Source organism: Hemitrygon akajei, chromosome 13 (genome assembly GCF_048418815.1).
Source record: "Hemitrygon akajei chromosome 13, sHemAka1.3, whole genome shotgun sequence".
NCBI classification, from domain to species: domain Eukaryota; kingdom Metazoa; phylum Chordata; class Chondrichthyes; order Myliobatiformes; family Dasyatidae; genus Hemitrygon; species Hemitrygon akajei.
Window position 1 is genome coordinate 103,855,974 of NC_133136.1, and position 15,985 is coordinate 103,871,958.

The 15,985-nt window shown below is 40.1% G+C and overlaps 1 protein-coding gene across 3 annotated transcripts in view; it reads left to right on the plus strand.

The window, feature by feature from the left end:
- fras1 (Fraser extracellular matrix complex subunit 1) overlaps window positions 1–15,985 on the plus strand; it is a 518,421-nt gene that overhangs the window by 215,009 nt on the left and 287,427 nt on the right. For all 3 annotated transcript variants that reach the window (XM_073065197.1, XM_073065198.1, XM_073065199.1), the window contains exons 11-13: window positions 1,726–1,764; window positions 3,576–3,723; window positions 9,309–9,452. In XM_073065197.1, the coding sequence (XP_072921298.1) occupies window positions 1,726–1,764; window positions 3,576–3,723; window positions 9,309–9,452 (331 nt within the window). The remainder of the gene's footprint in view (window positions 1–1,725; window positions 1,765–3,575; window positions 3,724–9,308; window positions 9,453–15,985) is intronic.

Genomic DNA, 15,985 nt, shown 5'->3' on the forward strand with positions numbered 1-15,985 from the left:
TCTTTTCCTTGGTCACAGTTGTCTTGGTTGAATCAATTCAGTAGTATCCAGAGGAGAACAAATAGTGAATGAATTTTTCAAATTATTGGGCATCTTTAATGGAAAACGTGTGGCTGTAGAAATGCCACTACCTAATCTCAAACCCGTTCTGCAGAGACACAGATCAGTTATTTGAATATGTGTCTCATAGCTACCAACCTGTTAATATCTTAGCTTTTTGTACCCAGTGCATCACCCAGGCACTCCACAGATCTAGGTAGTAGGCAAGAACTGAACTTTTGCAGATCCATCTGGTTCAACTTTACGACTGAGTTGTCCTGATTGTTGTAGTTGAGACATGGTGTAGTGTTGTGGCCTTGTGCAATGTAACTCCATTGTTTGGGGTGGAATGGTTGAAAGACCACGGACAACCTAATCATCCGTTTAGTTGTGATCCCTCTGACATTCCAAAATAATGAAAAATCAACTAAAGGTTTCATTTTCTTTAAAAAAAATTAAATACCAAACGAAGCCTAAACATTAAGAGCATTCAATAATAAGTAAAACATTTATCAAAACTTAATCAAGTATATTTGTCATAGCCAAGCACCTCCACTCCATCCGCCAAAAGCAGAACTTGCTGGTGGCCAAACATTTTAATTCCAATTCCTGTTCCAACATGTTGGTCCATGGTCTCCTCATGTGCCACAATGAGGCCACCCTCAGAGTGGAGGAGCAACACCTTATTTTCTGTCCAGTCCTGCCGAAGGATTTCGGCCTGAAATGTCGAACGCATTCTTTTCCATTGTTGCTGCCTGATCAGCTGAGTTCCTCCAGCATTTTGTGTTGCTCCAGCATCTGCAGAATTTCTCCTGTTTATATCTGTCACTGTGTTACACTTCACAGAACAGGTCCCTCAGTCCGCTGTCCACACCAGTCATCAGGCATTCGCTTTTTGTACCATACACTCATCAACTCCCCCTGGATTTGAACAATTACTCTGGGCAGGCCAAGGCATTGATGCCACTGAACGACTGAATCCTCTGCTGCTCTATTCTGTGTTCTATGAAACTACCACATACCTATACAATTGGTACAGCTTAGAGTGCTCAGATAATCCACCACTCCTATGTGTTTGACATGTGGGAAGAAATGGGCGTTCCTGGAGGGAAACCCACATGGTCAAAGGGAGAACTCACAGACTCTATGTTGTCAGTATGTGCTCAGGACTGAACATAGGTTGCTGGAGCTACTCTACCAGCTGCACCCGTCAGCCACCCCACTATCTATATGTGTGGTTCAATATACTTCTCAAAGGTTGACAATTCTCATCTTCGGCTTGTCTGACAAATATGGTTTTATTAAGCCTAATTTTGCATTTGCTGGAATTAGGCTTTGGTTTATTAAGAATTTATAATGCACATTGCAGGGCAATGATTCAGAGTTAAATGTTGGAAGATATTGTGTGAAATAGCAGCCTGGGAAAATTTACTTATAGATTTTACTAGATTGAAAGAAGAAAAACAGATTGGGGTAAGTGTTCATCTTTACTCTATGGGTGGTGGTTTGTTGAAGTGGGTTCCAGCTTGTTACTTCATCACTGTTAATGTATGTTAATTCCAATAGAAATAAAACTGGGCAGATCCTGCAGTCTGTCCAACCAGACTGACATCAAGAGAGATGTTTATATAGAGATGAATGTTTATTTTTTGCAGTGTTTATAAACAAGTTCTTTTCATTTGTTAGATGCACCATTCGGATTTGAAAGGTGAAAAACACCTGCAGGTAGGTAGTTCCTTTTGTGACTTCTTTGGTGCCTTAGCAAAATGTAACTCAGAAGGAAGATGTAGAATAGGCTTTTGTCCCACTGACACCTGTGTGAGGTTGGAGGCAATGAGACTCTGAGAGGACTATATGCAAAAGAGTGAGGAGTAATGTAAATGGTAGAAACCCGGTCCATTTTAGTAGTGGCCTGGGATTTCTGAATAAAAGCTCACAACTCCACTGGGAATATTTAACAGGAATTGCCAAGTGAAGGCCAGAGTCTTGAACTTCAAGCCAGCTGGTTATTGGTTCTGAGCCAAAAACATTTCATCACTCTACTCTTCATGGGTCCAGAGTGTTGTGTGGTCGGTTGGGGGGAGGGGTATGTGCTGGTAGTAGGTTAATGATTGCAAACCTCTAAGGATTTCTCAGTACTATAGATTGTCAACTTGGCTGTACAAATCTTAATATAAGTTCAAGAGACCCAGACCTATTGGATGAAGTAGCTGCTGGTGGGACAGAGGAGATAGAAAGTAATTTTGCTTTTTTTATTGAGTTAATTTTAATATATTATTCAACTGCTTCTTTGTTTTTTAAAATACTTCAGTTTTTAATTTGCTTTGATTGTAAAAAGAAAAACAAGCATTCTTGACTATTTGTGAATGTCAGAATTATTCAAGGGCATTTAAGCTCAGTTACGGTTTCAACATCCTGTAAGTTTGGGGAAATGTTCTTTAGGCCAACAAAGCTGCTGCCATCAGGAAGAAGGTACAGGAGCCTCAGGACTCACATCAGCAGGTTCAGGAACAATTACTAACCCTTAAGCATCAGGCTCTTGAACCAGAGGGGACAACTTCACTCAACTTCATTCACTCCAACACTGAACTGTCTGTAGACTGATGTTTAAGGACACTTCATCTCATGTTTTCGATATTTATTGCCTATTTATTTTTATTATTATTTTATTTTTGTATTTACTCAGTTTTTTCACTTTTGCATATTGGTTGTTTGTCCGCCTCGTGTGTGGTTTTCCTTTGATTCTATGTGCTTCTTTGTATTTACTCTTAATGCCTGCAAGAACATCAATCTCTAGGTAGCATATGGTGACATATATATACTTTGATAGTATATTTACTTTGAACTTGGAACCTTTGGGACCTGTTGGTTTCAATCAGCAGTTCCTTGTGCTGTACTGGGCTTTGTTGATCAGGCAGGAAGGGAAGATTGTGCCTAAGGTCCACTCCAATAGAGTCCAGGCTTTCAACGGTGAGTCAAGCATCGGCCAGCTGAGCTCAGGTGGTTGACAAATCAGAGGAAATCTAAGCCAGAATGAATGACAACTTCTTTATTATTATTTTGTATTTTGTGAACTTCACTGCTTTTCTGGTGTTGAATTCTCTGATCATTACTATCCTTGCATTAAAAATGCACTTCAGTATCACTTTGTCTGCATAGCTATCAATCACCTGCTTTCCCTATGTCAAATAAGAGCAGGTTCTCCTGAATGATGTTTTCTATGACAAATGCAGTGTAATGTAGTCTGTGATTTTATTAATTTGAAAATGAATCAAGTGTGTGTAAAAGTGCAATTGTCAAGAGAATTCTCCACAGCAGTGAATGTAATCGCACCACTATTTTATAATAACTATTTTAGTTTTCCCTTTTAATATATTATGGCTTAAAATGATCAATAAAAGATATTTTATAAAAAGATACAGGTATTCTTTCTCCTCCTCAGTCAATGATTTGTACACATTGACCTCTGATCGGTTTAGACCAGAGTAATTATTATTAACTTATTTGATATTCCTTTTAAATCTCTCACTAAATAGAATGGAGAGAAATGGCATGAAGGTCCTTGTAAAGAATGTGAATGTCGAGATTCACAGGTGACCTGTTATAAGCGCTCCTGTCCTCTGTGTCCTGCTGGTAGCCTTGCTGTGAAAGTGAATGGGGAATGCTGTCCTGATTGCCAACCAGGTATGGAAGATAGCATTAACAGTGACAGAAGATAATAGAGTAGGGAGAATCTTAGATTGTATAACTTTGAATTATGCATATCAAAATAATGTTTGTCACTTGCCACGGATTATAGCTCTGATTGCTTGACCTTCACATTGTTTGAACATAATCCTCTTTATATTCATTAAGAATACTGCTATTACAAATGTAAGCTAGAGTTCAGGTATGCGTTTGCATTTATATAAGTACAGATCTATATGTGTAACTTGTCCTTGTGTGCGTGTGTTCATAAGACATAGTAGCAGAAATAGGTCATTCAGCCCATCGAATCTGCTCCACCATTCCATCGTGGCTGATTTATTATCCCTCTCAACCACATTCTTCTGTCTTTTCCCCGTAACCTGAGACACCTGTCTAATCAAGAGCCAATCATTCTTAACTTTAAATATTCTCAATGACTTGGCCTCCATAGCCATCTGTGGCTCTAAATTCCACAGCATTACTACCTTCTGGGTAAAGCAATTCCTCCTCATCTCTGCTTTAAACTCCTCCAGACCTTCTCCAGTTCCAGCACATCATTACTTAGATAAGGGAGCCAAAACTGCTCATGATACTGCAAGTACAGTCTGACCAACAATTTATAAAACCTCAGCATTCCATCTTTGCTCTTATATCTAGTCCTTTTGAAATGAGTGCTAACATTCCATTTACCTTCCCTATCACTGACTCAACCTGCAAGTTACCCTTTAGAGAATCCTGTCCGAGGGTTCCCAAGTCCCTTTGCATCTCTGAGTTTTGAATTTTCTCACCATTTAGAAAATAGTCCTTGCCTTTATTCCTTCTGTCAAAGTGCATGACCACGCACTTCCCTACACAGTATTGCATCTGCCACTTCTTTGCCCATTCTCCCAAACTGTCCTTCTGCATACTCCCTGCTTTCTACACACTACCTATCCCTCCACCTGTCTTCGTATCGTCCACAAATTTAGCCACGAAACCATCAACTCAATCATCCAAATCATTGACGTGTAATGTGAAAAGAAGCAGATCCAACACTGATCCCTGCACAACACTACCAGTCACCAACAGCCAACCAGAAAAGGTGCCCTTTATTCCTACCCTTTGCCTCCTGCCAGTCAGCCAATCTTTTAACCACGTTAGTATCTTTCCTGTCATACCACGGGCTGTTATCTTGTTATGTAGCCTCATGTGCGGCACCTTCTGAAAATCCAAGTGACCAACACCCATTGACTCTCCTTTGTCTATGCCACCTGTTATTACCTCAGAGAATTCCAACAGGGTTGTCAAGCAAGATTTCCCCTTAAGGAAAATATTCTGCCTTTGGCCCATTTTAACCTGTGCCTCCAAGTACCCTGAAACCTCATCCTTAATAATGGATTTCAACAACTTCCAAAACACTGAAATCTGGCTAACTGGCCTACAATTTCCTTACTAATGCCCCTCCCTCCCTTCTTAAAGAGTAGAGTGATTTTTGCAATTTTTCCGTCCTCCAAAACCATACCAGAATCTATCTAAAAAGCTATCTCGTCGCATTCTACAAATTTCCTCTCTTGAGATCCAGCACCAACCTACTTTTCCCAATGCATCTGCATATTGAAATCCCCTATGATTATTGTAACATTGCCCCTTTTACATACCATTTCTATTCCCTCTTGTAATTTGCATCTCTCGTCCTGGGTACTGTTTGGAGGCATGTATGTAACTTTTAACCCGTAGAGTTTTTTAACTCTACCTACAAGGATTCCACATCTTCCGATCCTTTATCACCTCTTTCTAAGAATTTGTTTTCATTTTTTACCAACTGAGCCAGCCCATGCCCTCTGCCTACCTGCTATCCTTTGAATGTAATGTGTATCCTCGGGTGTTATGCTCCCAACTATGATTTTGTTTCAGCTTGTGATGCCCACGTCGTCATACCTGACAATCTCTTAACTGTGCTACAAGTCTACCTACCTTATTCCTTATACTGTGTGCATTGACATGCAACATCTTGAGTCCTGTTTTCATGGGGGATTATTTCCCCCCATGTTACACTTCAACTCATTCCACTGACATCAAGTTTGCTCCATCATCTGCCTCTCCTTCCTCACACTCTCACTACATACTGCATCTACTTGTATGCCAACTGATCCATCCTCAGCCTAGTCACCCCTGTTCCTATTCCCCTGCAAAATTAGTTTAAACTCTTCCCAAAGGCTCTAGCAAACCTGCCTGCATCTGTTGGTGACCCTCGGCCCAGTGTAACCCTTTCTATCTGTACAAGTCATACCTTCCCCGGAAGAAATCACAATGATCCAGAAATCTGATACCCTTCCTCCTGCACTAATTCCTCAGCCACACATCCATCTGCCAAATCATCCTATTCTTACCCTCCATGGCACGTGGCACAGGCAGCAATCCAGTGATTACTAGCATGGAGATCCTGTTTTTCAGCTTTCTACTGTATCTAACTCCCTATATTCACTCTTCATGAGCTACTCCCTGTTCCTACCTATGTGGTTGGTACCAATTTGTACCATAACTTCTGGCTGCTCACTCTTCCCCCTTTAGTATGCTGTGACATCCCTGATCCTGGCACTTAGGAGACAAAGTACATCCTGGTGTCTCTTTCACGTGCACAAAATCTGCTGTCTGTTCCTCTGACTATGGAATCCCCTATCACTACTGCACTCCTCTTCTTTCCACTTCCCTTCTGTGCCATAGAACGAGACTCAGCCAGAGACTCTGTCTCTGTGGCCTCCCCCGATGAGTCGTTCACCCCCTCCCTCCCAACAGTATCCAAAGCAGTGTACTTATTGTTGAGGGGAACGGCGGGCTGCGTGGGTACTCTGCACTGGCTGCCTATTCCCTTTTCGTCTACTGGCAGTCACCCAGCTACCTGCCTCCTGCAATGTCGGGGTGACTATTTCCCTGTAACTCCTATCTATCACCATCTCATTTTCCCGAATGAGCTGAAGGTCTTCCAGCTGTAGATGCAATTCCTTAGCACAGTCTCTGAGGAGCTGCACCTCGATGTTGATCAGGGAGATGGGTGGTCTCCTAGCATTCTTACATCTGTGTTTTGTGTCTCTCTGTAGAGGCTGGTTCAGAACTGTAGTCTTACAGCAGATGAAAACCCTGCACAATGTAATTCCACCTACAGTAACAACTGTTTGGAAATGTTAACACTGTTGACTTAATTCCAGTGACTGCACAGAATATTCGGCAGAACCCATTGTTATCTTGCATATTTGTGTTTGACTGGAGCTTCACCTACCAAATGTATTGTACAAAACACTGTAGGCACAACACTCAATTCAAATGCGTTGATATAGTGAGACTCCACTGGATATGTGTGATTTGTTAAGAATACCACTATAAATTAGGGCTTACAGCTGCTTTCTACTTTTCATATATGTTAATTGTCTGTTCAAACTTTCATGTTGTTTCTTTGTAAAATTAATTAGTAACTTTGAATTCTGGACTGTTGTTACTTTGAACTGATCTCTTCATGCGTACTTCAGTACTAGAAAAAAGAGAATATTTTTCTCGTTTAGCTCTGTGTGTTCATTTACAGGGGGCTAGTCCACATGTAACATGTCTTTTCAGTGCCTCCACTTTATTGTGTAGAACACGGCATTTTTTACTTCAGTGTGCTAGTTGTTACCACTGGCTGACACACACAGTTTCTTGAATTCTCCACGAGATTTCTCCATTTCTCCCTTTGTAAGCAGAGTGGTGTGGAACAGTGCGCAGGCAACTCCTTATGTTGTTCCACTGTTGTCTCTGTTCAATGTCTGATGAGCCGATTCTGGAGGGTTGTATCTCACTGATAAGGAAGTAAAAACCAAGTGCCTTCTTCAAGTGACGCAGTTGCAGAGTGCAGTGCATATGCAACTAAATCTCATTGATGTAGATTAGTTTCCTGCTGTGGTTTTACATTTTTATGTCCACACTTGTGACATCTGTTCCCGATTGTCATCCTATAATTACATGAAAACTCTTCAAGGCATTTACAAAGTCTCAAAAGTGTAAAATCCCTTTAGGGAATCCTTGGCACAATAAAGAAAAGAGGATACCTTGAGACCTCACAACGATAAAACAAAACAGATGGAACAGCAATGGTCCAAACAACACACCTATCTGCCCTGTCAAGCACCACCTGTCCCGCCTGTGTTAACATCTGTGGATCCCACCACAGGGCCCCCCACCCATCTGTAAACTCACAGAACTGGAGATGGAACAATTCATTGTTAACATTAGACTGTATAAGAAGAGATAAACGCAACAGGTTTATGGTAACAGGCTAACAATGATTGGAGTGGTTGGTAGTTTATGGAATATATTTGCTTGACATTAGGGCAGGAGAGAGAGGTCAAACATTCCTCTTCAAGTATAGAAAAGACATGAAAGAAAGATGCTGAGTTTTACCACTGAAGCATATTTGTAATCTACAGTGAACATGGATGTTGTAAGTTTTTCACTTAATAACGGCAATATACCCACCCACATTTATCAAAAAGCCATTCCTACTTTTAATTCTAGAATTAATTCCCATCTTCCAATTACAAAGCACTCTCTTTTCTGCTAGTAGTGAAGAAGAGCTTTAGGGAGAAAAAATGCTTAATTAAATTTCCTGTGGATACTAAATGTTAAATAGCAGAAAGGGAATTTGAACCTAATTGGGTGACAGGATCATTCCAGTCTAGGCCGCAGGCAGCAATCAGCACTGCAGATATCATCCCATAGGCTTTCTCCAATTCTATTCCAGTTGCTGCTTCATTTCTTCAGGAGGCAGAACTGTCTCAGGGAAAACATTGAATATCCATGTTAAAATTGTATATTTTTTTTCAATGTGCATCACAACTGATGAAAATTTAAGTGATGTTGAAAGCACCGGAGAGGAGTTTTGCTTTTCAAAAGCTCAACAGGAGTGTGAGTGAAGAGAAAGGTGTCAGTGCTGATTTGCCAACACAGTTACCATCCTCCTCAATGATTTCTTCTCCAGTTTCCCTACTGTTCATACTCACTGTTCACATGCTTATCTTTCACAGCTCACACTTCACTCTTTGACCTCCTCCCTTTAAAGTTCAAATTCTTAACTCTCCCAGTTAAATGTGCATCCTCTCCTTCCCCTGCTAATTGGCAAAGAGTACTTTCCCTGGTCCAAAGTTGTCTTAGGCTTCTTTGTTTTATTTTTGTACTTACTGTCCAGACATTGCTCTTGATTCCTGTTTAAACACCTTTGAACTTGCAGGTGGATAATCCCAAATTTATAGGAATCAGATTGATTTAAAGTCACCAGTAACAGGGAAGGGGTGGGGAGTAGAGTAGGGATTAAGAGGGCAGGAATGCTAACTTTGCTTGACATTAATTCCTGGTAATTCCTTGAAGCAGATGCATGGATAATATTCTCAAAATACTAACAGTCTTCATTGAAAACTACATTTAGACTATGAACATACATGAAATAATTCTGTTTAAAATCCAATTTTTCTCTAAGTATTGTTTAAAGGATAAGTGGAGAAATGGAAATGTTTGTGGAAATAATTAGTTTCACATTGCAGGACATTCATGATTGTATTTCATTACTTCCTTGATAGTTTTGTGCCATCCTGATTGCCTGACCTGTACACAGTCTCCTGATCATTGTGAGATCTGCAAGAATGAGAGCAGAGTTCTGCAGAATGGCCGCTGTCTGGAGCACTGTGACCCTGGATTCTATGAAGTAGCTGGATTGTGTAAAGGTACATAAAATTCTTCTCATCATTCAGCCTCTCTGAATGCTGTGAAAGTCCCCTTTGAAAAACTGGCAGTAATAGATTATTTCTAGTATCTGGTAATATTTGTCATTTCATTAGTGTAGTAATTGAAAGCTTTGTCAAAGGAGTAAATATACTAATGGTCCAAATAATAATGAGGCAGCCTACAGAGAAGAAGTCATCACTCTGACACAGTGGTGTCAAGGAAACAACCTCTCCCTCAATGTCGCAAAAACAAAGGAGCTGGTTGTGGAGTACAGGAGGAATGAAGACAGGTTAACCCCTATTGACATCAATGGATCTGGGTTTGAGAGGTTGAACAGCTTTAAGTTCCTCGGCATCCATAACAACGAGGATCTCACGTGGTCTGTACATACCAGCTGTGTGGTGAAAAAGGCACAACAGCGCCTCTTTCACCTAGACGGTTGAAGCTTGGTGTGGGCCCCCAAATCCTAAGAACTTTCTATAGGGGCACAATTGAGAGCATCCTGACTGGCTGCATCACTGCTTGGTATGGCAACTGTACTTCCCTGAATCGCAGGACTCTGTAGAGACCGATGCAGACAGCCCAGTGCATCAATAGATGTGAATTTCCCACTATTCAGGACACTTACAAAGACAGGTGTGTAAAAAGGGTCCGAAGGATCATTGGAGACCCGAGTCACCCCAACCACAAAGTATACCAGCTGCTACCATCTGGGAAATGGTACTGCAGCATAAAAGCCAGGACCAACAGGCTCCAGGACAGCTTCTTCCACCAGGCCATCAGACTGATTAATTCATGCTGATACTATTGTATTTCTATGTTATATTGACTGTCCTGTTATGCATATTATTTATTATAAATTACTATAGACTGCACATTTCGGTGGAGACGTAATGTAAAGATTTTTACTCATGTATATGAAGGACGTAAGTAATAAAGAATTCAATTCAATAAGGGTTAAACTTGTATTAAGAGTTTAAGAAACTGTGTGGTGGATATTTTGCTAACATCCTTTACAACAGATGGGCAATAAATATGTCTTTTGAGGTAAGATAACTACAGTAGCATTGCTGTACTTCTGGAAGCTGTTGAAAGAAAGCCATATTAAATCTTATTTTCCCCCATCAGCTCTGGAAGTGGAAGTATATCTTCTTGTTACACTTACACCTCCTTCAGGTCTTGATCTGTTCACTAAATCTGATGGATTCTTTGTCTATTTTTTATTATCAAAGTCTTTTAGGATGCTCTCAGGCTGCTTTAGAAATATTCTATCCCATTAAATAGATGTCAGCTAAAAAGCTTAGAAAAAATCTTTAAGTCATACGATCACTAACATTGGTAAGAGATTTCTCTCATTGGGCATCATTTGAAATTTTTACAAACATCTTTGTTTAAACCAGTAAAGCTTGAAGCAAGGCTCTGTCCAGTTGATTGCAGATATGTGTCAGAGTACTGAAAGATGGGATCAGAAGTGGAGAGAATGAGCAAATTGCTGGGCATCAGTATCTCTGAGGATCTAACCTGGTCGCAAAATATTGATGCAGCTATAAAGAAGGCAATCCAGCAGCTGTATTTCATTTGGAGTTTGAAAAGATTTGGTTTGTCACCTAAAACACTGAATAACATCTACACATGTACTGTGACTGGCTGCATCACCATCTGGTATGGGAGTGCTACTGCACAGGATTGAAGAAGGCTGCAGAAACTTGTAAAATTCGTCAGCTCCACCATGGGTACTACCCTCCATAGTATCCAAGACATCTTCAAGGAGCGGTGGTTCAGGAAGGTGGTGTCCATTATTAATGACCCCCACCCCCCGGGACATGCCCTCTTCTCAGTGTTACCATCAGGAAGGGGGTGCAGGAGCATGTACCTGCAGGTGGACCCTCAGTGATTCAGGAGCAGCTCCTTCCCCTCTGCCATCCGATTTCTAAATGGACATTTGGACTCATGAACCCTACCTCACTACATTTTTAAAATTTATTTCTGTCTTTGTACTTCTCATTTTAACTTGATTTAATATACATATACTTACTGTAATTCAGATTTTTACCTACATTTATCATTTAATACATTGTATTACTGCTGCAAAGTTAATACATTTCATGACATATGCTGGTGATATTAAAATAAAAGTGTACTTGTTTTTCAAAGGAAAGCCAGTGCTAATTGAATAATGATAGGTTAGTTGCTTGAGGAGGGAAAAATGTTAGTATTTTCCCAAATGAGCAAAATGGTATCATTGGCAGGTTCATATGGATAGTTGTGGTAGAGGGGAGAAATTAGGAATAGCCTTTGTGGGGTATTACTTAGAGAAATATTATACAGGGCAAACTGGTATTGAATGAGGTTATATAGCAAATTGGATTAAAACCAAACCAGGAATTGTTTTTTTAAAGTGATCAGAAGTGGTTTGGAGTCCCAATGTAGTTCTGTTGTGATGGTGCATCTTTTCACTGCATATCTTTGATTTGACTATAGTTTTGTTCATATTTATAGATGCTGCCATAAAAAAATTGGAAAATAGTTGCAATCTATTTGGGAATATTGAAAATTTCAGGATATTGTCCTCAAAAGTGGAGAGGGAATTCTACAAGTAATATATTTCAGTATGAAGAACTTAACCCTGACTGAAAGTAAGTAATGCCAAGGAAGAGCAGCAGGTTCAGGTTTACAGAATGTCAGGGTTAGCACTTGAAACCATTGAAAAGAGCACAAGGAAATTTAAATGCGAAGGAAGACTTAAAAAATGTATTTTGTTTTGAACCGACAAAATACAGGGGCTAAATCTGGAACTAGCTTCAGAATTAGGGGTTGCTCATTCAAAGTAGAGCTGAGGAGGAAATAAGACAGCACAATGATTGGGCCTGGTTCGATCCTGATCACCAGAATAGTATGTAAAGTTTGCATATTTCCTCTGGTGGCTGGGCCTCGTGCTCCAATTTCCCCCAACATGTCAAACACATTCAGGTGGACTTATTGGATATTGTAAATAATCCTAGTAGTATATAACCCTAGTAGTAAAAAAGGTCAAAGGTGAGTTTATGGGTATATGAGAAGGATCAGTTTACAAGCAAAGTAGAGGGGAATGGCTATGATATGAATGCTGATTTGGGTACAGGCATGCACCCGATCGGCTGAAAAGCCTCATTTTGTGTTGCAGTAAGTGAATAAGTGAAGTTGTTTTCTTAGATAGATGTAAATCTTTGGAAGTCTCTATTCCATTGAGCTGTAGATGCAGTTTCTTGTATGCTTTCAAGGCCAAGGTGGAACATTGCTGATCTGTAAGGGAATTAAAGGAAAACAGTGATCTGGAACTAAGGTCAGAACATATTAGCCATGATTTATGAATAATGGAGCAGACGTACTGAGCCATGTGAACTACACTCTCTCTTAATTCTTATGTTGTTCTCAAGACAGATGATAGATTAGTGCTTCTGAGAATGAGGGCAGCAGCTACAGATAAAATTGAAGAGGTTCAGCTCAGGGAAGAATAGAAAAGTTCTTAACCAACACCTGAAGTGTGAATTCAATTTTCAGGTTAGTCACTGGAGCAAAAGCTATGCATCTAAAAGAAGGAATGAAAATTTGAAAGGATATGAGAATATGGTTGATAATTTTGATTAGGATTATCTATTCTTCTACAGAGCAAATACTGACACTGGTTGGGACACTGTCTATCTAAATGTTTGAATTTATTAAAGGAGTGAACATCATTATCTATGAAGATTGCTGGATTTCATAATTAATTATTTAGCAAGGGAGATAGGTATAAAACATATGAGACCTATAAATAAATCAATATCGATATCAGAGAGAGTCCATCCTCAGTCACTGCGAATGTAATCTTTGTGGAATTTCCATCTAGTAAGTTGCAAAAGCAAAACCTGAGACTTTCTTTCTTACTTGCAATAGTATTAAGGTGAGTAAATAATAGACTTGATGAATAATTCAGCCTAGACTTGTTCAGTTTTAGTTCGTATGCTTCTAATGGTTATTTAAAGCTTTAACACGGTGGGTTGACAAAAAGAATGGCTAATTGCATTTTTTTTGTACATTTGTTGAAAGATCTAACAATGAAGAAGACTAATATTAATTTTAAACATTTCTTCCAAATCTCGTCCTCATCTTCCCTTCAAAAACAACCCCAAATTCTCAGTTTTCTCTGTGAACTGACACCCCTCATCCTTGGTGCTTTTCTGGTCAATTTCTTTTTTAATTTTTGGAGGGCTTAGAAGCCAGCCTGATCTGAGTATCTCATGGAAATCTAATTGGTGTTCTCCAGACTTTCGGTATGTAACTTCCTGATGAAGGGTCTTAGCCCAAAATGTAACTGTTTATTCTCCTCTATAGATACTGCCTGATTTGCTGAGTTCCTCCACCATTTTGTGTGTGATGCTCCAGATGTATAGGAAGATATAACTTCCTTGCCTTTTTTTAATTGTATGCTCATAAAGCCAAAATTCAAGAAACTTTTTTAATAGTGTTCTCAACAGGCTCTATTTCTTTTGAAATATCTGTGCATATATCAAAACCCTCCTGACGCCATTGCTTACCATTGACAAAGCATATCAATAAAGCCAGAGTAGTGGATATAGTATGTATAAATTTGGGTATGGCATTTGACAAGGTTCCCCATCGTAACTCGTTCAGAAAGTCAGGATGCATGGGATCCACAGAAATTCGGCTGCATGCATTCAGAGCTAGCTTCCTCATAGAAGGCAGAACGTGGTAGTAGATGGAGCGTAATCTGCCTGGAGTTCAGTGACTAGTGGTGATCCGCAGGGATCTGTCCTGCAGTCTCCTGCTCTTTTTGATGATTATAATTGACTTTGCAGGCAGGAGTTGATATATTTCATCAGCAGGCTCTCAACGCACTTCGTCACAGTAGATGAAAGTGATTTGGATTTGCTCCAGTTTGCCTACCACAACAACATGTCAACTGAAGATGCCATTCCATTGACTCTTCGCTTAAACCCAGAACATCTGGACAGTAAAGGTGCATACTCTACATCAGGATGCTCTTCAGTGACTACAGCTCAGCATTCAATATCATCATCCTCTCAAAACTAATCAATAAACTTCAAGACCTTGGCCTCAATTCCTGCTTGTATAGCTGGATCCTTGATTTTCTCAGTCATTTCCTGTTGGCAACACCATTTCCTTCACAATCTCCATCAGCATAGGTGCAGCACAAGACTGTGCTTTACTTGCTTTACACTTTTGACTGTGAGGCAAATCACAGCTCCAATGTCATATTTAAGTTTGCAGACAACACCACTCTCATTGGCTGAATCAAAGGTGGTGATGAATCAACATACCGAAAATCTGGCTGGGTGGTGCCACAACAACTTCTCACTCAATGTCAGCAAGACCAATGACTGTTGACTTCAGGAGGAGGAAATTGGAGCTTCAGGAGCCATTTCTCATCAGTGGGTCAGATGTGGTGAGGGTCAACATCCTTAAATTCCTCAGTGTTATTATTTCAGAGCATCTGTCCTGGATCAAACACCATCATGAAGAAAGCACAGCAGCACCTCTACTTCCTTAGGAATTTGCGAAGATTCGGCATGTCATCTAAAACTCTAGCAAATTTCTATAGATGTGTGGTGGAGAGTATATTGACTGGATACATCATGGCCTGCTGTGGAAACACCAAAGCCCTAGAATGGAAAATCCTACAAGTCCGAGTCCATCACAGGTAAAGCCCTCTCCACCACTGAACACACCTGCACAGAGCAGTCGTAAGAAAGCAGCATCCATCATCAGGGTAACTACCACCCAGGTCATGTTCTCTTCTTATTGCTGCCACCAGGAGGGAGGTATAAAAGCCTCAAGTCCACACCACCAGGTTCAGGAACACATATTACCTCTCAACCATCAGGCTCTTGAACCTGAGGGGACAACTTCACTCAATCTCATTGACCCGTCACAGAACTCTCCCTAGAACGTATAGATTCACTTTCAAGGATTCTTCATCTTATGTTCTCAATATCCATTGCCTATTTATTTGTTGTTATTATTTTACTTTCTTTTTTCTATTTGTGTAGTTTGTTGACTTTTACATATTGGTTGTTTGTTCTTTTGGATGTAGTGTTTCATTGATTCTATGGTGTTTCTTGTATGTACAGTGAATGCCCACAAGACTATATTGTATATGGTGACATACATGTACTTTGACAATAAATTTACTCTGAACTTTGAAATGACTTGGAGTAGGGGTGTGTTAGTAAATTTGCAGATGACACACATTGGTGGTTTTGTGGATAGTGTAGAACATTGATGGAGATTACAATGGGACATTGATATGGTGCAGAGATGAGCTGAGAAGTGGCAGATGGGAAAATGTAAAGTGATACACTTTGGAAGGTTGAACTTAAAGGCAGAGAATATTGGAAGGATTCTTAGCACTATGGAGGAACAGAAGGTCCCTCAAAGTTGCCATGAAAATTGATTGGGTGGTTAAGAATGTGCATAGAGTGTTGGCCTTCATTAGTTGGGGGACTGAGTTCAAGAGCTGTGAAGTCATGTT